General features: G+C 37.7%; 6 protein-coding genes across 9 annotated transcripts; 4 read left to right on the top strand and 2 right to left on the bottom strand.

The window, feature by feature from the left end:
• Positions 1 to 1,600: 1,600 nt before the first annotated feature.
• Positions 1,601 to 3,605, top strand: LOC140826507 (tubulin alpha-1 chain-like). The gene is made up of 3 exons (XM_073188858.1): positions 1,601 to 1,816; positions 2,053 to 2,658; positions 2,763 to 3,605. The coding sequence occupies exons 1-3, from the start codon at positions 1,724 to 1,726 to the stop codon at positions 3,405 to 3,407; spliced, it is 1,344 nt and encodes a 447-aa protein (XP_073044959.1). The 5' UTR covers positions 1,601 to 1,723; the 3' UTR covers positions 3,408 to 3,605.
• Positions 3,606 to 4,504: 899 nt separating this feature from the next.
• LOC140826509 (small ribosomal subunit protein uS4y-like) lies at positions 4,505 to 6,292 on the top strand. 2 transcript variants are annotated; one of them, XM_073188860.1, is made up of 3 exons: positions 4,505 to 4,661; positions 5,055 to 5,436; positions 5,929 to 6,292. In XM_073188860.1, the coding sequence occupies exons 1-3, from the start codon at positions 4,634 to 4,636 to the stop codon at positions 6,026 to 6,028; spliced, it is 510 nt and encodes a 169-aa protein (XP_073044961.1). In that variant the 5' UTR covers positions 4,505 to 4,633; the 3' UTR covers positions 6,029 to 6,292. The 2 variants fall into 2 exon arrangements, with proteins under 2 accessions (XP_073044961.1, XP_073044960.1); XM_073188859.1 differs by having other exon boundaries at positions 5,848 to 6,292.
• An 877-nt stretch (positions 6,293 to 7,169) lies between these two features.
• On the top strand, positions 7,170 to 9,378 carry LOC140826506 (pentatricopeptide repeat-containing protein At5g15340, mitochondrial). Its single transcript, XM_073188857.1, has one exon. The coding sequence runs from the start codon at positions 7,220 to 7,222 to the stop codon at positions 9,119 to 9,121; it is 1,902 nt and encodes a 633-aa protein (XP_073044958.1). The 5' UTR covers positions 7,170 to 7,219; the 3' UTR covers positions 9,122 to 9,378.
• A 245-nt stretch (positions 9,379 to 9,623) lies between these two features.
• Positions 9,624 to 11,582, bottom strand: LOC140826505 (uncharacterized). Of its 2 annotated transcripts, none has more exons than XM_073188856.1 (5): positions 11,316 to 11,582; positions 11,080 to 11,166; positions 10,291 to 10,440; positions 10,006 to 10,203; positions 9,624 to 9,922 (listed from the first exon to the last, which is right to left on the bottom strand). In XM_073188856.1, exons 1-5 carry the CDS (start codon positions 11,466 to 11,468, stop codon positions 9,821 to 9,823), a joined length of 690 nt encoding a protein of 229 aa, XP_073044957.1. In that variant the 5' UTR covers positions 11,469 to 11,582; the 3' UTR covers positions 9,624 to 9,820. The 2 variants fall into 2 exon arrangements, with proteins under 2 accessions (XP_073044957.1, XP_073044956.1); XM_073188855.1 differs by having other exon boundaries at positions 11,250 to 11,581.
• Positions 11,583 to 13,049: 1,467 nt separating this feature from the next.
• On the top strand, positions 13,050 to 15,693 carry LOC140826503 (uncharacterized). 2 transcript variants are annotated; one of them, XM_073188852.1, is made up of 2 exons: positions 13,050 to 14,110; positions 15,297 to 15,693. In XM_073188852.1, exons 1-2 carry the CDS (start codon positions 13,108 to 13,110, stop codon positions 15,362 to 15,364), a joined length of 1,071 nt encoding a protein of 356 aa, XP_073044953.1. In that variant the 5' UTR covers positions 13,050 to 13,107; the 3' UTR covers positions 15,365 to 15,693. The 2 variants fall into 2 exon arrangements, with proteins under 2 accessions (XP_073044953.1, XP_073044952.1); XM_073188851.1 differs by having other exon boundaries at positions 13,052 to 14,106; positions 15,290 to 15,693.
• Positions 15,429 to 19,892, bottom strand: LOC140826502 (pentatricopeptide repeat-containing protein At5g15280, mitochondrial). The gene is given in 3 exon segments (XM_073188849.1): positions 15,429 to 16,730; positions 16,732 to 17,936; positions 17,939 to 19,892. Coding segments are annotated over 3 exon segments (3,756 nt in total). The 5' UTR covers positions 19,812 to 19,892; the 3' UTR covers positions 15,429 to 16,052.
• Positions 19,893 to 20,808: the final 916 nt, after the last annotated feature.

Below are 20,808 nucleotides of genomic sequence, written 5' to 3'. Positions count from 1 at the left end.
GTTATATGATGATTTATTATGCATCTGACGTAAAGATACGAAGTTTAATTATTATAACAAATCTCTTCCTTAACTTGAAAAAAAGAGTAAATTTGTGAATAACTTCTGATTATAGTATTTATAAAATTATTTTAAAAAATTTCGAATATTGTCTCAATGATAACAAGAACTCAGTCGGATGAAGGTGTATATTTTGGGATTGATAATAATAATAAAAAAAATATGATTTTATTTTCTGGAGTGGAAAAATGAAAACAAACAAGGGTCGCTCAGTCGTGATTTTCAATCTGTGGTGGTCTGATGTCCCTATCATACCAATGTGAAGTTGCTATCGAAATATTTTTCTATATTAATGATATTTGATTTGGTGTTTTTTATAATTAATTTGATTTATATTTAATCATAATTATGATAATTAATTAGAGATTAAAAATAATTTTGAAATAATAAATAAAAATGCCATTATGTTTTTATGCGCTGTTATTAAAAAAACTTAATAAATAGTAAGATAAATAGATTTCTGGATCATGCACACAAAAATGTTTTTTTTTTTTTAATATTCTCAAATTATTTTTTTGTCGGATATTGGAGACAGGACCACGATATTGCATGCAACTTGCAAGTTTCATTATTGTCTGAAATAATAATTATTTAGCTTTTTTACACCAAACACAACTAACTCTTGATTTTTTAATAGGACTATGTTTGATTTAAATGATAAGATTACTGAAAGATTAATATATAAATGATAAAAAGAATTATTGAGGTAGATAATGATAAAATATTATTATGTTTGGTATAATTATTAAGAATGTGATAAATAATAATTTTTTGATGAATTGACGAAATTACCCTTCTACTTTTGCGACGGTGGTGGTCGCATAGCGGTGGGATTGCCGGTCGGAGGCGGCAGGAGGAAGGGGTGGTCGGTAGCGGCGGCGTCGGGGGACGGGCGGCGGAGGGTCGGAGGGGGTGATCGGCATTGGGAGGCGGGGTCCGACGACGGGAGATGGTCGGTGGAGGGAAGTAGTAGTGAGTTTGGATTTAGGAGAATGTTAAAACTGGAAAAATATGATGGATTAAGAGTAGGATAAGATAAATAATCTTAAGGGATAATGAGTAATTATTTTATCCCAGTTACTATAACCTCATCAATCATATGAGAGATTGACTTGGTTAAATAATCACTCGTACCAAACAAGGGATAAGATAGGTTAAAAATTCATAAACCCCACCTTATCATCCCTACCAAACACTGCCTAAGATTATATGTCTAAAATCTTAATTAATAAATTTATTTTTTGACTAAATTTCTCTTGTTAAAGTGACATTTGGAAGAAATGGAAGATTTTCATATATCTTACTCAAGTTAAGCATTTTTGAAAACGATTAATGCTAAATGACAAAAAAATTTTATTCAAAAAGCTTTTTAAAATTTTTTTTTCCCAAAAGTGGAGCCAATGGCAATCTATGCATCCAGCTGTAAATCTGAAATAATTTCAAAGTAAATAATACCGCTCAAAAAATAAGTAAATAAACAAAATAAAATACAACCCCAATTTTCGGTTCACCGTTGCTATAAAAGCCCTCTCCTCTTCGCAGTTTCCTCCCACCCCACACCTTGACCCAGGGACGTCTTTGTATACGCCTCTGGTGTTTGTTTGAGCTTCCCTCTTCTCTCTTAATTCAAATCCCTCCATTTTGATCTGACAAATAAACCGAGATGAGAGAGTGCATTTCGATCCACATTGGTCAGGCCGGTATTCAGGTCGGAAATGCCTGCTGGGAGCTTTACTGCCTCGAACACGGCATCAAGGTTTGATGTTCTTTTCCTCATTGATTTCTGAAGTTTTTCGTGTAGATCTATCAGATTCAGTGATGTTGTTCTGATTCGTTTTGTTATTTTGGTTAGATCTAGACTTTTTTGGGTTTTGATGCCTCTGTTGGGGGAATTTTTTTTGTTCGTTTGGTTTTTGAGATGTTTTGTTGAAAAATCACGGATATGTTTGAACGCGAGATTTAATTCATTGTCGCGTTATTTTTTGTATGTAGCCTGATGGGCAAATGCCTGGAGATGTCACAGTAGGAGGAGGTGATGATGCTTTCAACACGTTCTTCAGTGAAACAGGCGCTGGAAAACATGTCCCTAGAGCTGTGTTTGTGGATCTGGAGCCGACTGTCATAGATGAGGTCCGCTCAGGTTCTTATCGCCAGCTCTTCCACCCAGAGCAGCTGATCAGCGGCAAAGAAGATGCCGCCAACAACTTTGCCAGAGGTCATTACACTATTGGCAAAGAAATTGTTGATCTCTGCCTTGACAGGATCCGAAAGCTCGCGGACAATTGTACTGGATTGCAGGGGTTTTTGGTTTTTCATGCTGTCGGTGGTGGTACGGGATCCGGCCTAGGATCTCTGTTACTTGAGAGGCTATCTGTTGACTATGGTAAAAAATCAAAGTTGGGTTTCACTATCTATCCTTCTCCCCAGGTTTCAACCGCAGTTGTCGAGCCTTATAATTCCGTGCTTTCAACTCATTCCCTCCTCGAGCACACAGATGTTACCGTGCTTCTTGATAATGAGGCCATTTACGACATCTGCCGCAAGTCCCTCGATATTGAAAGGCCTACCTACACTAATCTCAACAGGTTGATTTCTCAGGTAAATAAATTTACCTGGCCCGGTATAACAGTATATGGTTCTTTATCTATCCTGTATCTCTCTGTTTGCCTGTAAGTTATTAATCTATTTCATAACTTGTCCAGGTGATATCCTCATTAACGGCATCTTTGCGGTTCGATGGGGCGTTGAATGTGGATGTGAATGAGTTCCAAACTAACCTGGTTCCATATCCAAGAATTCATTTCATGCTTTCCTCTTACGCCCCTGTGATCTCTGCTGAAAAGGCCTATCACGAGCAGCTATCAGTTGCCGAAATAACAAACACTGCATTCGAGCCATCATCTATGATGGTGAAATGTGACCCTCGCCATGGGAAATACATGGCTTGCTGTTTGATGTACAGGGGTGATGTTGTCCCCAAGGATGTTAACGCTGCTGTCGCCACAATCAAAACCAAGAGGACAATTCAATTTGTCGACTGGTGCCCCACAGGGTTCAAATGTGGTATCAACTATCAGCCTCCTACTGTCGTTCCTGGTGGTGATTTGGCTAAGGTCCAGAGGGCAGTGTGCATGATTTCCAACTCGACTGGTGTTGCTGAGGTGTTTTCGAGGATTGATTTCAAGTTTGATCTGATGTACTCAAAAAGGGCATTCGTGCATTGGTATGTTGGTGAGGGTATGGAGGAAGGAGAATTCTCGGAGGCGAGGGAAGACTTGGCTGCTCTTGAGAAGGACTATGAAGAAGTTGGGGCGGAGTCTCCAGATGGAGATGAGGACGAAGAATAAGTGAATGATCTCTTTGTTTGATCTCGAGTGGCTGTCTGTTATGCTGTTTACTCGCTCTTGTGTTGTATTGTAGTCCGAGTCTCTCCCTTGGCTGCATTTTCGTATTCTCGTATTTCTTGCTTTGTTTTTACTTGAGATGTTGTAATGTGTTAAGCTGTGTTTCACCTACTTTGAACTTGAATGGGTTTATGATTTTAACTCTGTTTCTTCCATGTTCCATGTGGAATGTTGTACCAATGTTGTTATGTGGTACATCCCTAACGATTTAAAATGAGGAATAAACTTGTAACCATAAAGAACACCAACACGAACGTGTGTTGATGACACCGAAAGTAAATCGTAATTCCAATAAACCACCCAAAGATGGTTAACCACTAATCTCCATGTTCGCAAGTAAGATCAAATCACTGGACACCTTATTTTTTTCCTTGTAACTAGTAATTTAAAGTCTGTAAAAAATCAAATCACGGGGCTCAATGTGTGTAAAATCAAATCACGGGGCTCGATGTGTGTAAAATCAATTCAAAGTTACGTCCAGAGCCGATGGCCTATGTGAGAGAGTGTTATGATGATCTTCGCCAATATGAAGACCCAATAACGAATTATACCCAAGTGTCGTATGGAGATCCAAATAACTAAATATTATTTTTTATTAAATATATGAACATAGTTGATTTGTCTTACAAAAAAATATGTGAGTCCGTATCGATTTTAACCTAAATTAGTTACATTCGCCAATTATCCTCCACAATTTTAATAACATTTTTTCCTTTATATATTATTGTTCGTCTCACAAAAGATTTATTTTAACCTAAATTAGTTACATTCTCCAATTATCCTTCACAATTTTCCGCACCTTTTTTCCCTTTCTATTAGTGATTCGCTAATGCATAAGAAAATTTAATCCCGATAATTGGAATTTCATTAAATTTTTATAATAACATCTAATAATGCAATTCATGTTTTATTTTTTTTTTCTGTCGTATTTAAACGTCCAAATATCTTTTTTATTAATGAAAACTAAATATTTGTAACAGATAAATTAAGTTCACAATTTACAAATGGACTGAAGCCCAATCTAAAAGCACATACATGATCGGTGAACAGAGCCCAGTTTCTATTTAGCCCAATGCTGGACTAGGGTTGCCTCTTCCAAATTTACTCTGCAAAAACAGGTGTGGGTTTGTCTCCTCGTGTTCCTTAGGCAGTGCGACGTAGCGGGGACGATGGTGAACGTTAGTTTCTACCGCAACTGTAAGTGTCTGCAGGAAATGCTCGTCCTTTTCATTTCGTTCTACTTGGTGGATTATTGGTTGCGTGGATATTGTGAGCCATGTTTGATCAGGGCTTTTAGTCTGCTTTTTTAAATTGGATTTCCGAGAAATTATATTGTGATTTCAAATCTTGGATTGATAATCTAGATTCGATGCTTTTTGGAATGAATTGACCCTTTGGTGTAAAAAAGTTTGATAATGCATTCTGTTTTACTGCTGTTTGAGTTCTTTTACATTGTCTTGGTCCAATACCTTGTTCAAATGAATGAGAAATCTGAAGTTCAAGGTCCTGGTTATGTGTTAATTTTTTCTCTCTTTCATACGGTTGAGTTGAATGATTTTCCTAAATTTGATGTATAATGATTTTTGTTAGATGGGAAGACTTTCAAGAAGCCTCGCCGGCCATATGAGAAGGAAAGATTGGATGCTGAGCTGAAGCTTGTTGGAGAATATGGGCTTCGATGCAAGAGGGAGCTGTGGAGGGTTCAATATGCATTGAGTCGCATCCGTAATGCGGCAAGAATGCTTCTCACACTGGATGAGAAAGACCCTCGTCGTATTTTTGAGGGCGAGGCCCTTCTTCGGAGGATGAATCGGTACGGGCTTTTGGATGAGAGCCAGAACAAGCTTGATTACGTGCTCGCGTTGACCGTGGAGAACTTTCTCGAAAGACGTCTCCAGACTCTTGTATTTAAGGCTGGTATGGCTAAATCTATTCACCATGCTCGTGTGCTCATCAGGCAAAGGCACATCAGGTGTGTATTCTGTTGGTTTATATCTTTAAAAAAAAAAAAGAATTGTGGTACCTTATTATAGACAGCGGACTGTGGATTCTTGCAATGATAATTTCTGCGATAATTGATCCTTATTTGAATTATTAATTCCTTATCCATTCTAAAGTTCTCTGTGTTTATCTAAAATTTTGGTGGATGAGATTTTCTATCCAAACAAGTGAGCTTCATATATCCTGCAACTCAACCTGTTTTCAATATGTGTATTCACGTGTTATTTTCATATTCTGAATAGTCTCGAAGTGATCTAGTTATCATATTATGGCAACATGGTTTTGGTTCCGTGTCATTCCTTTTGCACATCCCAGCATGACCTTTGTGTTATTCTTGTACCGTATATGCAATCTGCGTAATGACCGACTTTATTCCTCTCAGGGTCGGAAGGCAGGTGGTTAATGTACCATCATTCATGGTGAGAGTCGACTCACAGAAGCATATTGATTTCTCACTTACTAGTCCTTTTGGTGGCGGTCGCCCGGGAAGAGTGAAGAGGAAGAACCAGAAAGCTGCAACAAAGAAAGCCAGTGGTGGTGATGAAGAAGAGGATGAAGATTGAGCTATTTCAACAACAAAAACAAAAACAAAAACAAAACAATAGGCATCATGATGCTTTCGTTTTAGTCATCTCGTCAAACTGGAAATTTTCTTGCTTGAAACTAACCTGTGTTTGATTTTGGTGGCTACACCACCTCCATTTTGTGTTTGTTTCTTTCGAAGGATTTTTTGTTTGGGTGTTGCCTAGAACCACCGTGCTTTTTTTGAACGATAAGCATTTTGTTGTGATGTGGTAAGAATTACGAGTCAGGTCAATTGGATTATACGCAAATTTGTCATTAAAGAAACCTAAAAACGATTATACTTTAGATAAAACAGACCGATGGATCATTTTGCATGAATATTGAATTATGTTAACTAAACGCATGGCTTCTTGTCAAAGAAGTCTGGTTCAGATTTAATTCGTTAAATTTGACCAAAAAACAATAGTAAATTTGTTTTAGATTCCTACGCCCAAATTTAAGTTCTTCAAGTCTCAGTAAAAAAAAAATTGTCTTAGTATTATCTGATTCATACAAAATGTTTCTTTTATTCTTTGGGTCCATGTATTTTTTCTCGATGAAAGGTGATACAAAATTTTTAAAATATGGTATTAATATATTATATTCGAATATTTTTAGATCATACTATTATTCGAACATGTATATCGATTATTATTATTATTAATGACACATTTATCTTTTCCGATGAAAATCAATACAGAATATTGTAAATATGACACTAATATATGGTATTTGAAAAGTAACTGTCATAATTATATTACTAATATATGATTTTTGAGTACTTAACAACTGTTTATATTAATAAATTTTTAATTTTATATTCAAAATCTTATAGTTTGTATATGATCTAAGACAGTTGATATTCAAATATTATATATTAGTGTCATATTTTCAATATTTTGTATCGATTTCAATTGGTGACAAACATGTGAGCCTAAAGAGTGCAAAAATATTTTTTTATTAGTTATTTGACACATTTTTTTTTAGTGAAATTTGAATACAAAATTAAGTTTGGTTTGAGAATTTAAAGCAAATTCACCTACAAACAAAAATATCCAAATCAAATTCTTGTGACATTAGTAAAATATTTATCAAAAATACTTTTGAAGATAATCAAACTAATCAATTTGGTTGGATATTTGATATGAACCGAAGTTGGCAACACATTAGTTGACTCAAGTTCATCCCTTATGAGATGGCCGGCCGCGGGAACCATATCATCAGTAGCTCGCTACTACCGTGTCCTTCTCCGGTCATGCGCTCGACACTCACGGCTCGACGAGGGCCTGAAGATACATGGCGCCGCTATAACGACCGGCCTCCTCTCTGTCCCAAACACGTTCCTCCCCAACGTTGTTCTCCACATGTACGCTGTGTGCGGCGACTTGTTTTCAGCACGAAAATTGTTCGACGATATTCCATTAACTCATAAAGACACCATCGATTGGACAACGCTCATGAGCTGTTATTCCCTTGTGGGATCGCACCTGGATGCTCTTAATTTGTTCGTCATGATGCGAAGGGAAATGATTTTGATCGATGAAATCACGTTGGTTTCGGTGTTCTGCGCTTGCGCAAAGGTTGGAAACCGGGTTTTTGGGATTCAAGGTCATGTGTGTATGGTCAAGATGGGTTTGGGTTTTAGCGTTAAAGCTTGTAATGCTGCGATGGATATGTATGTTAAGTGTGATTTTGCAGGTGACGCTAGGAGGATGTTTGATGAAATGACGGAGAGAAGTATTGTTTCCTGGACTGTGCTTTTGGGCGGTGTGGTGAAATGGATGGGTTTGAAGGAAGGGAGGAATTTATTTGATCAAATGCCTGAGAAAAATGAGATTGCATGGACTATAATGACTGCTGCATATGTCGAAAATTGCTGTAGTGAGGAAGCTTTTAGGCTTCTGAGTGAAATGCTGTTTAGTTATGGACTGAAGTTACATTTTGCCGCCCTTTGCTCGTTGTTGTCGGCTTGTACACAGTCGGGGGATATTGTGATGGGTAAATGGCTACATATCCATGCTCTCAAAAACATGGCCGGTACGGTAATTGATGTTTCGGTGGGCACAGCTTTACTCGATATGTATGCAAAATGTGGTCGTATTAATATGGCAATACGAGTTTTTGAGTCTATGCATTCGAGGACTTTAGTGTCATGGAATGCTATGCTTAGTGGGCTCGCCATGCATGGGAAAGGGGCAGCTGTCTTGGATATGTTTAATCAAATGTTAGAAGAGGTCAAACCGGATGACATAACCTTCACAGCTGTGCTGAGTGCTTGCAGCCACTCTGGCTTAGTCGATCAGGGACGGAAAATTTTCTGCAGCCTTGAACATGTGTACGGTATAAGTCCTTCCATGGAAAATTATGCATGTATGGTGGATCTTTTGGGTCGAGCAGGACATTTGGAAGAAGCAGAGGCTGTGATACGGGGAATGCCAATGAGCCCAAATGAGGTTGTTTTGGGGTCTTTGTTAGGTGCATGTGGTGTTCACCGGAAGCAAGTGCTGGGGGAACGCCTTTTACGAGAACTAGTTCAGTTGTATCCCCACAACACTGAATATCATATCTTGCTGTCGAATGTGTATGCTTTGTCAGGTAAGCTCGATAAAGCTGGTTCTTTTCGAAGGGTTCTTAGAGACAGGGGAATCAGAAAAATTCCCGGAGTTAGTTCAATGTTTGTCAACGGCCAGGTTCATCATTTCACTGCAGGGGACAAAGCACATCCGCGAATCAAAGAGATATATTCGAAGTTGGATGAGATGATCAAAAGATTGAGATTATCTGGTTATGTACCGGACACTAATTCCCAGATCTTCTCTGCTAGCGACATTGGGATGGATTATACCTATCAGCAGGAGGAAAAAGAGCGAGTGTTACAGTTCCATAGTGAGAAATTGGCCGTCTGTTTTGGTCTCATGAGCACTAAAATTGGCATACCTCTTTACATTTTCAAGAATTTGAGAACATGTCCAGATTGTCATTCGGCAATAAAGATTGCATCCAAAGTATATGGCCGAGAAATCATTATCAGAGATCGTAATCGCTTTCACTATTTCAAACATGGTTCGTGTTCTTGTGCTGATTACTGGTGATTGATGATCCAATAGTCTGAACTTGACCGTTCAACATAGTGTATAATTTGATGACTTCTTAATTGTACCATTTTTGCTGCTGTCGTTTATGGGAATGAATTGAAATCTTGCCTATAAAATGGCTATGATAATACTTTTAACATTGATGTGGAAGCCATAGCGCGCAAGATCTTAGATGAGTTGACGACTTAATGAACTTCTGCATGGGAAAACCAATATATTTCCTACAGAAGATTGTGCGCAAAATTTTCAATCTGAGTTGGGCGAATGTCCATATGTTTAGATTGACCGCAAAAAAAAATGGATGCAAACAAAATATCATTAATATATATAACAGATAACACGAAGTGCAATCATATAGGGTATGTAGCTCAAATGGTAGAGCGCTTGCTTTGCATGCGAGAGGCACGGGGTTCGTCTCCAAATTTTTTTGTACCAAATTAATTGATGTTTTTACAAAATTATTTGTTATTTTATTTGCCTGTTCGATATAACAAATAAAAAATAGAAATGACAGAGAATGTTATACTTCCACGACACTTTCCTCGGCTCAGTACAAAATATATGCCTCAACCTGGACAAACTGTGTTAAGGAACAATAAGACTCTTCAGTTGGCTGCGGAGACTAAAAATGGAAGAATACTTGATTTACAAACAGCCAAGATTTCAGATTTCAGCCAACTTGAAGTTTTTCTTAACTCACGCTAAAGCCCTTGGTCTTTCCCTCTTGAAATTGCTATAGTCTGCGATCAAGCTGCCATTTACTTTGTGTTTCATGTTCTCCGCCAGTCTCTTCAGAACCTAAACGATGAAAAACCGATGAATGAGAATACAAGACGAGAGAGAGGGAAAGAAAAATGTTTGTGCCACGTGGATGGTCTAACAGATTCTGTAACATCTCGTCGAATATTTTCGGGCACGAAACTAAGAACAGGGGGGAGAACAAAGCTTATGGTCATCTGTAGTTGGCCTTTCAGTCTGGTTCTTGGTCCACGCCTATCCGAATATAAAGCCCCGTTTACACCGAGTGAAAACTGAGATGGCTTGAGCATGTCATCTAACCCTTGAATCTCCCATCTAACCTGCACGTAAACACTCTGAATTATACAAAAACTCAGGAGCAAAATCATTAATTATAGTGAGTTAAGGTGTTAGAATAAGGTGCTTACAATCTCAAGCTCAAGAACCTTTGAAACTTCTCGAGGAACTGTTGGAGGGTATCCTATTCCGTTAGATTTACATCTTATCCTCATGTCCACTACTGGGTATACAGTGAGAAATAAGAAATCTATTGGCAGCATATGAACTTTCCATTCATCCTGCTTACAATTGCGAAGCAACTGAATCAAACATATTATTAAACATACAGGAGCCAACTAACAGAGTTGGAACAGAGATGCTAATGATAAAAAATTTCCGTTACTCCAAATCTATGAGGAACATCTATATATGCCAGGGAAAAAATGTTTGGTTCTAAGTCCAGCCAACTTGGTTTTTCCTAAAGCTCAAAGTATATCACAAAATATGGTTAGAAACTCACACAGTCACGTGTGAAGGAACTTATTGATTGCCATGTAAATGGTTTTTTTTTAAGGTGCAAAGTAGACTCTTCTAGCAATCTTGTTAATCACTTTTTTGAAGTGAGTACATATAGTCTTGAATTGTGCCTGTTGGGATCAGTATCGATTACACGGCTCACACCCTACGCGAAACTGGCATTCAAATGTAGCTTCAACGAGCAGGATGGCAAGAAAAGTTGTCAGCTTGAAATAGTTCCCTAATCTTGAAAGTACAAGTCAACATAGGACTTCCTAAGAACGCAATGTATGAAGGGATTGCAACCAAGGGTCGACAGTTTTTGAATCTGCTCTGATTCAAATTTCAAGATTTTGCTGGCAAATATTCATGGAGAAGACATAAAATTTAAAAAATTGTCCCCAATTGCTAAGATATTATACCTCATTGAGCTGTTGGCTCCTTTGTTGATCAGGTAAGATGGCAGCGAAAATCCTGGATTTATCCTCCAAATACTGATCAAATGAAGCCTGCTCAATTCATATTGAAGCCAATCAATACACGGGTTTCAAATTACCAAGAAAACAGAGGCAGTATCAAATTTAGCTATTACCCCAGGCATTTCATAAAGAGGAATGTCAGTGAAGATTCTTGAAGAATAAGTGGAAGGACTGGCCACCTGGGATTTTACTTTCAGTTGCCTTGTCTTCCTCAAAATACTGCACCGCCGTTGTACAGTACTAATTTGCTTAAGCCGATTCCCCTTAAAATGCGGGGCTCCGGCGAGGAAAAGGGTGCTCCGAAACGACGGCACAGCCGGGACTTCGCTCATTTTGAGATGGCACAAAGAGATGAAGCAAGTGCAACTGCGTCCATCGGACTGAAGAGGACAACCATATCCAAGTGTGGAGCTTTTGTCCGACGTGGTGAACTACAGATGGTTCGAGATTTTCTTTATACCCCATTGATTTTTTTATTATTATATTTATGACAAAATTTTTTTGAGGTGATACAGATTTTTTATTTGGGTTATCTATAAAAAAATCTTATTAAAAATATTATTTTTTATTATGAATATCGGTATAGTTGACATGAGACGATCTCACATGAGATATACTCTATATTTATTTATTAGATTTTTAAAAAACACACAAAAAGGAGTAAAATGTGAAAAAGTATTTTCTATCTTGCCATTTTGTGTAAATATTATACAGCATTACAAATTTACAAGTAGAAAAACGTGAACTTTTTAGTATTTTGGAATCATTTTTCCTGTGTGTTGCATTTTCCATATATTTAAGTCTAACAAAAATATAAAAAATCAAAATGTTTGTCAAAATCGTATTGTTTAATCTTTCAATAATAACATACATAGGACTTTCACTTAAATAATTTTTTTAAAAAAATGACCTTTACAATGTTATACGAGCATTCGTTGTTGTATTTGTCATAAATAGTTTTATTGATTTTTGTTTTCTTTGAAAAAAAAAACTACTTTTATTGATTTAAATATATAAATTGTCATTTATTTTACTTTTTTTTTTTTCTCAATAAAAACAACTCAGATTTTAGATCTCTACTAATGTCGACATACAAGCGATTACAACTAAATTCCAACTCTGTCTTTCCAGTGAGCTAGGGGATCAAGTAGGCGAAAAAAGATCTTCTAGTAGTTGCAAATGATCAATTATTTTGAAAGAAAAAGCTGGGGTCAACAAGAGAGGATGCATACAAAAACAAGAGAAATTATTGCCCAAATGAATGCCTCTTGATTTGAATCATGCTTCAAAAATATCCATAAGAGTTGATGGGACTTGAAAACAACATTCACATAAATGGAGAAATCGGCTCCTCCATAGAGAAAGGAGATGGGTTCTTGATTGCCTCAACCACAAATATTGCATCCATTTCCACGGTTATCTTTTCATTTATGTTCACTATGTTTTACATAAAAAATATTTATTTTAGATATTAAATTTGATATTATTTAAAAATAATTAGGTTAACTAAAATTTCAAAAATTATATTTTAAACTAAATTGATGCGGTAATCGTATAAATATTATGATATTAAATTTTGAACAAGTAATATTAACTATATAAAACTTGTGTGAGATGGTCATACATGTCGTATTTTGTGATACATATATCTTATTTGAGTCATCCATAAAAAAATATTATTTTTTATGCTAAGAATATTATTTTTTGTTGTGAATATCGATACCATCTCTCAAAAAAAATCTTAAAATCGTTTGAAACATACTCTAATTTGAAATAGTAAATTCCTAGGATCCACGAATTAAGTAGCTACCCCCACGGTGGCACTGCCACGTGTGATACTGTAATAAACACAAGATCCAAGGGCATTGTCGTACCTAATGTTAATAACTCGAGCTATTTATACCCTTTTGCCTTCACTGCGATGGGGTCACATTTACCACACATCAGATCAGAGCGAATTCCAGATAAACGATGTCTTACTTCCCAAAAGGCCACCGCGACACCGGCGACGAGGTCGACGACTTCGATGATTATGATCCCACTCCTTATGGCGGCGGATATGACATCAACTTGACCTACGGCCGCCCCTTACCGCCTTCCGAGGAGATTTGCTATCCCAATACCTCTAATGGATCTGACGAGTTCGACTATGATCGCCCGCAGTATACTTCGTACGCGGAGCCCTGCGCCTACGCTGAAGAAGCTTTGGACAACGAGTACAAGAGCTACGCTCGGCCAAAGCCTCGACCGCGCCCTGCTTCATATGAGGGCGAAAACCCTTCTGGGGGTGGGTACGAGTGCGATGCACCCAAACCTAATTATCAGCCCGGGATGAATCGTCCCCAAGGTGAGTATGGTGGAGAAAGCGAGCATGGATCTGGATATGGCGAAGGGGGTGGATATGGGAAGAGACCGGATTCGGAGTATGGATCTGGGTACGGGAGCAAGCCAGAGTATGGAAATCCCGGATCGGAATATGGGAGGAAAAACGATTACGAAGAGCCTGAATCGGATTACGGACGGAGGCCCGATCACGGGAGGAAAAGTGAATACGGTGAGCCTGGATCGGAGTATGGATCGGGATATGGAGGGAGGCAGGAAGTTGAAAGGCCCAGTTCAGAGTACGGCTCTGGTTATGGGAGGACGGCCGAATCTGAATATGGTCGATCCGAGTATGGAAGGAGGCCCGAATCCGAGGAATATGGCTCGGGCGGGTATGGTAGGAAACCCGAATCCGAGGAATATGGATCGGGTGGGTATGGTAGGAAACCAGAATCCGAGGAATATGGATCGGGTGGGTATGGTAAGAAGCCCGAATATGGAGAAGAGAGGGTCAGTTACGGGAGACCTAGTTATGAGACAGAGGGATATGAGAGGCCCAGCTATGGAAGGTCTGAGGAAGAGGATTACAGGAAGCCTAGCTACGAGAGGCGTGATGATGAAGATGAGGGATATGGCCGCAAGAAATATGTGAGTTTTTTCCCTTTCACGTTATTCTTGTTTTTCTATGGTTATCATCCATGCTGGTGAAACTTTTCCCTATAAAAAGTTTTTCTTGGAATGAATTTGTTATCTATGACCTCAGTAGGACTAGTAATTTGGCAATGCTGGTCCGATCCCGATCACTCAAACATACAAAATAGGTGGGCTTGCAATTGAATATTTAGTCCGATAGTAATTTGTCAACGATCGAGCCTGTTCCTACTTCCTAGGTAGTATTAATAAAATATGTGCAGAATTTTGAGAGAACGAATTTTGGAGACTGTTTGCTATTTGTTAATTGGCTTGGAATAAAAAATTTATGATGAATTTGACTTTTTCTTTTTGAATGTACTGGTCGTAGGATTAGGAAATATGATTTTGTATCATTAATGATCTTATGTACTGATGTCAAATATATCTTGTGTCTGGGGCACTCGAGCTCAACCAGAAACCCGAGTGACTTTGTAGAATGAAAATGAGCAGCATATGTGTATCATTCTTATTGGGCTGATTTTGGACCCCAGGGATCAAGATTTTGAAATCCCTGAGCTCATTTTGACTAGAACTCCGCTCATATAGCCCAAGCCTAGGCCTTAGAATCCTTTATTGCAGGACATGAAGGTGAACAAATGGTATTGCATTTGATCCCTTTTCTGATTCTTTAAACGAAGGGATTTTAGGTGAAGAAATAAACCATATTATATTGTGATTTATGACTCCCCAAATGTTTTAAAGTTTGAATTATGCCTTAGTTTCTCGAAGTGATAACCTTAATGGTATGGTCCCCACACTATTTACTTGCTGTAAAAAGTGAAGATTAGGCAGTGATGAAAATGAAATACTATTGAGCCCAAAATTTCATCGTCTCGCTATTATAGGATATCTTAGTAACTGATGAAGTAACGGGTACATCAACATTGTTGTTGGATAACTTTTCATGAGCTTCAACTTTTTTGGAAGATGGTTTAAATGATTTTTCTCTCCATTTACCGACAAGGGGATTTGGAAGGAATTATCATAAATTTTAACGTTGGATCACTTCCATAAATTCAAATTTTTGAGACACGTGAATTCAAAATCATTTTCTTTGTAAGTTTGATTTTGCATGATGGCCAGTGGTTTCAACATCATTTCGGTCTAGTTAATATTACGATGTAAGTACGATTTTCAGGGAGAAGATAACTCCGATGATGAGGAGAAGCCTCGCTACAAGCATCACCATCACCACGAGAACTATGATGATTAAGGAGAAGGATATCTCATGATCATGCCATATGCTACTGAATTGAAGTGTTTTCATGTTTCTTCTGTTTTCAATGTGTCTTGTGCATCAGGATCATGCCATATGCTACCGAAATAAAATGTTTTCATGTTTTCTTCTGTTTTCAGTGTGTCTTGTGCATCCCATATGTTTCGAGAGTTTTAAGCATATCGGGCTGTACCCATATGTAGAAAATAAAAGTGGAAAACACGATTGGCTTGTAAGGCCAGACACGTGTTTGTTGCTTGATGCATTCTCGTGTACTATCTTCATCCCTAGTTTGTTTGAATAATTTGAAATATGTCTTTTATTAATTTGTTCTCTAATAGCTTTTGCTATCGCTCTGTGCATTTTTACTTGCTTGATGCTTCTCTAATTTGTTAACTCGCGTGGGGTTTTTGGATTTTGGAGATTGATGTTTTTGGCAATTAGTGATTCCTCCCCTTGAATAAAATTCTAGAAGAAATGGTTATGTTTCTTGCAAGAAATTGAACGTCAATAATGCACGGATTTTATTTCAATATTAGGAAAATAAGTCACGGTATCTGTATATAAGAACAAACATGAAAAAAGGGATACAACATTGTTTCACGAGAATGTGGTGATTTACGTGAGCCCGCCTCTCCTTCATGTTGCCATAAAAATAAATTTAAAAAATGAAGTTTTGCCTAGTTTACCGCACTTTATCATTAGGGTTCCGATCAAATCCAAAACCAGAAAGGAGACCAGACAGAAAGCTCTGTTTCGGATTTGCACGCTCTTTTTTACTCGAACTGCCTAAATTGCTGATTAAAGACCAATGCGTGTCGAAATCTGGCGCATATCCCATTTCCTGCATTACTTTCAACAGCTCGGAAGCTTTTCTTACGTTATTTTCAAACCGATGCTCGTTAATCACGGAGCAAAACATCTCCTTGCTCGGAGTTTCTCCTAACTGAATCATGGAGTTTAGTAGCTCCTCTGCTTCTGCCACTCGGCCATATTGGCACAATCTGCAAACAAGAGTTTCCGAAGTGATCTTGCTCGGTTTTCTATTCCTACACAACATCTCAGCATGAAAATCCAATGCTAAATCCAACTTAAGGCCGTTACAGAAACTTTGGATAATACAGTCGTAGCTAGAAGATTCAGGGACCCTCCCTTTTTGAAGCATTATGTTGAGAAGATCGACTGCTTTATCCTGACCACCATGAAAATACAGCTGCTCGATTGAAAGATCATAATCGATATTATCGGGAATCAGTTCTTTTGATTCCATTCTGTCAAGAAAATCTACTGCTTCATGTAGCTTAAACTTCTTGAGAAGTGCTTGAACGATTCTATTTTGAATCACAGTACCATGAATCCAACCGTCTAAGTCCCAATTCTCTACTTAAATCCAAGGCCTTTTCGACCTTGTTTTCCCTGCAGAAGTAACTAATTACATCTCGAACACTACGGGTACTTGGCCTGAGATCTTGGCCTATCATAGTCCTCAGGTACCCGACAGAGCGGGAGATATCTTGACACTGAATAAGTCCTTGTATCAGGAAATTATATGTAACCTCGTCGTATCTCAATCCTGTCTTTTCAAGTTCATGAATTAATGCATTCAAGAACAAAATGTTCTTCCCTGAGGAAACGTGAAATATCAAAATGTTAAACATAATAATGTCGGACAGGCCGCTTTCTTTATGCACGAGCTCTTTCAAACTCCATGCCTGGCGGAACATTCTTTCTGTGCATAACCAGAGCACCAAATGGCTATAACTTGAAATAGAGATGCTTAAGCTTTTCCTTATCAAGACGCCAAGCAGTTCCACTACTTTCCTCGATTTGTTTTCTCTGCAGTAGCCTTGAATCAACAAGTTAAATGCCTCCACATCGGGAACCAGGCCCTTTGACAAAGTCTCCTTGAATAGATGGGCAGCTTCTTCAATCATTTTAAGCTTACAGAACTGTTTAATCAAAGCACAGAGTGTGGTGAGTAAGCCAGAAGGTTGCTCTTTCAAGCATATATCTTTTAACGCAGAAGCTTTCTCCATGTTGGTTCTCCATAACACAGGAGTTAACTGGATGGATACATCGAGAGCTGGACTTAAGTTCTTAGAGAACATAAAATAAAGAATCTCAGAGGCTTCCGAGAATTTCTCCTCTTTACAAAATCCATGAATAAGATGGCTGTAAGCCATGGGATCCAAGACAATGGCGCGACTTGGAAATTCCTTGAGTAAAATAAGAGCAACGCTAGTGAACCTTTGAGAACAAAGCTCTTCAAGAAACGAGTGAAAAGTTTCCGACGTGCCACTAGGGCTGGCAAGCAACATGGTCTCAAACATCTCAAATGCCTCATTCAACCATTTCTTCTGGCATAGGTAACTCAAGAGGACCTTCCTATCCTCCAATTTTGGAGACCACTTATATTTTCTCGCAAGATGGTGGCAGCAACGGAGACTTTTCAGGTCACTTCTCTTGCAGAAAGCAAGCAAAAGAGAGGAGAATGTACCATTTTCAATCATGAAATTTCTTCGTTCCATCCCTTCAAATAACATCCTGGCTGAGAATGTTAATCCTTTCTGCTGTACATTTGGACGATCTTATTTAAAGACCGTTGATCAAGGTGATAGACTGATTTAAACATGGTCTCCAAAAGATGGTTAATGGTTTTGACACTGAAGGCAGATCTAGGAAGCCCTCTCAGTAAGGATATAGAGGCGGGCAATGACAGTTTTTGACCCCATCTAGCCATTTCGTCTACCACACTGAAAGTGTTTTTTATATCTCGATTGTCACAATTCTCCAGAATAGAAGAGTTAAAGTCGGGAATTGTTGCATCCTCAAGGACTTTGCCAATTATTTTTTCATACTCTTCCAGATCTGTGTCCAAATAGAGTCCATTACCAAGATTATCATAAAAATCAGTTTTAAAAAATCCCTGGTCATTGTCCCTCCTGATCTTCACATCCATCGGGTTGAACCCCAAGAGGGTGAATGCTTCGGTTAGCGGATCTTCACTCGATGAGAATTTTATGAAGCCTCGATCTGCCATCTCATCCATCACTGCCTTTACTTCATCAAATTGCATGGCTTTACAAAACCCAGCTAGGAGAACTCTGAAAGTTGACAAATTTGGAGCAACTTCCATATCCTTCATTTGAAGGAGGATGTTTCGGGAGTGCATCCACATGCTGTTGGTAAAAATCCCGCTTAGGAGAGCATTATAAGAGCATACATGGGGCTTGAGACTTCTCGATAGAATGCTTGAAAGATAAATGAAAGCATTATTTAACTTCCTTTCACGGCAACTAAAACCAATCAAGATCCCCAAGGTTCTTTCATCAGGACAAAAACCGAGCTCCTCCATTTTCTCCATGAACAAGCTTGTTTGCTCGACACCATAATTTATTCCTAATGAAAAGAGGATTTTGTTGCCAATTATGACACCAGGAACAATCCTCATTTCGGCAAAAAAACTCAGTATATCATCAAAATCCTTCTTCTCACAATATCCACAACAAATAGCATCAATAATGGTTCTACCAGGTATGATTCCAAAAGCCATAACTTTCCTTACAAGATCTCTGGCTTCCTGTACTCTACCATCTATGCAAAGCAACCGTATGACATTCTCATGAATGCTACTCTCTTCTGCATTCCCTCTTAGTCCTATCTTGATCAAATCCACATAAACGTTATACATCAACTGTGCCTCATTCAATCCAATCAAATAATTGAGAAGAGCTTGATAACTCGAATTCGTTGGCACTAAAGAAAGTCCCCTCATTCTGTCATAACTACAAATGGCCCTTTCCAATTCAAACTCCCTCACATAACCTTCGATCAAATCACTGAAAATTTCCTGACAATCCAACAAAATTCCCCGACTCTCACTCCTAGACAGCACAGATTCAACTTCCACAAACAACCCCACACGCACAAGCATAGAAGCCATGATCTTACAAGACTGAGGAAAATGTTCGAATTCTTTATTTTTCTCACCAGCCCACTTGAAAATTCCCCACAAAGATTTAACCTTTTTAACCTCAGTCTCATACTTCCCACTGGAAGATTCAAAACCAACCAATATTTCAAAAACATCTCGAGGTTTCAAATCGAATATACGCCAAAATCTACGTACAGTCACTGGGGAAATATCCGAGAGTCCCAAAAAGTAATCTTTCAAGGTATGATTAGTGAAGGTCTCAACTTTATCAGTCCCCCAAAAATGCGAACTCTTGGAGATCACAGTTTTCGCAATGCCGGAGAAGTTAAACGAAGATAATTCTTTTTGGGACTGATCTATTCTTGAAGAAGGCGGGTCTAGCAGATTTTCGAGCGAAGATCCGACGCTGAAACCAATTTTCTGCTTATAAAAGGAGAATTGATTGAAAATTGAGCGAACTTGTCTGAAATGGCGGTCTTTAGGGTGGAAAAATGAGAAAATTGGAAGCATCCGAGCAGAGTTTCTGATTTAGGTCCTGAGCGTTCATCGACAGTTCGATGGAACAAGAAACAAAGATCGACGTCGTTTTGTCCGTAATTTTACAATTGAGGTCGGATTGGGCTTTACATAGCCCACTTCTCGAATATGGGCTCCGGCAATCTTAAAGCCCAAATGAGGTGAGGTTTTAGCTTGAAGCTCCTTATTTTAGGGTAATCAAAAAGAAAGGTTGTGACCGACCGTTCGCATTGTGTGCGTTTTCTTTTTTCTTTTTTTTTTTTAATAAAAACATAACTATACCTTCTCTTGAAATTCAATAATGACAACTTAATAAGGTTTTTTATGATTATTATTTCATGGGGCTAAAGTCTTTCGATATATTTAAAATGGAAAAAAATATTTGAACTTTGATTATTTATTAATATTGAAAGTTATTGTTATGTATTTTTTAAAAAAAATTAATTAATTAAATAAACATGTTGAATTGATTTGAATAATTGAAATTAATTGTAAAAAATATAATATTGACTTAATTTTTGTCTTTCATAACTTAAATCAATAAATGAAAAATATTATATTGATAGATAAAAATAATTTAAATAAATAAAATCATTCAAATATATTTTAAAAATAAAAAAATTTAAAAAATCTTATGGATTTTATGAAAAAATTTATAAATGTCAATAAAAGTAATATTAAATAAATCAAAAAAATTATGTGAAAATATTTAGAAAGACGGGAGATTCTGCAAAATTCGGTAGAAATATGTTAACTCCACAAAATATGTTATTTTTTTTTTTAAAAAAAATCTCTGCAATCAATAAAATCCTTAAATTTAAAAAAATGAGACATGGTATCGTGATTATTAATTGGACGGTCCAAGTACACTAAAACGTACACACTTGTGCTCGACCGCAAAAATTGCCCCTTTGTGGGGCATTTAATTTTGATGATTTGATGCCCAAAACAAAGCAGGAAAATCTGGCAAAACGCGTTTTCTTTTCGATGA

Source organism: Primulina eburnea, chromosome 3 (assembly GCF_022965805.1).
Source record: "Primulina eburnea isolate SZY01 chromosome 3, ASM2296580v1, whole genome shotgun sequence".
Lineage (NCBI taxonomy): Eukaryota > Viridiplantae > Streptophyta > Magnoliopsida > Lamiales > Gesneriaceae > Primulina > Primulina eburnea.
This window is presented reverse-complemented; position numbering and strand designations above follow the sequence as displayed.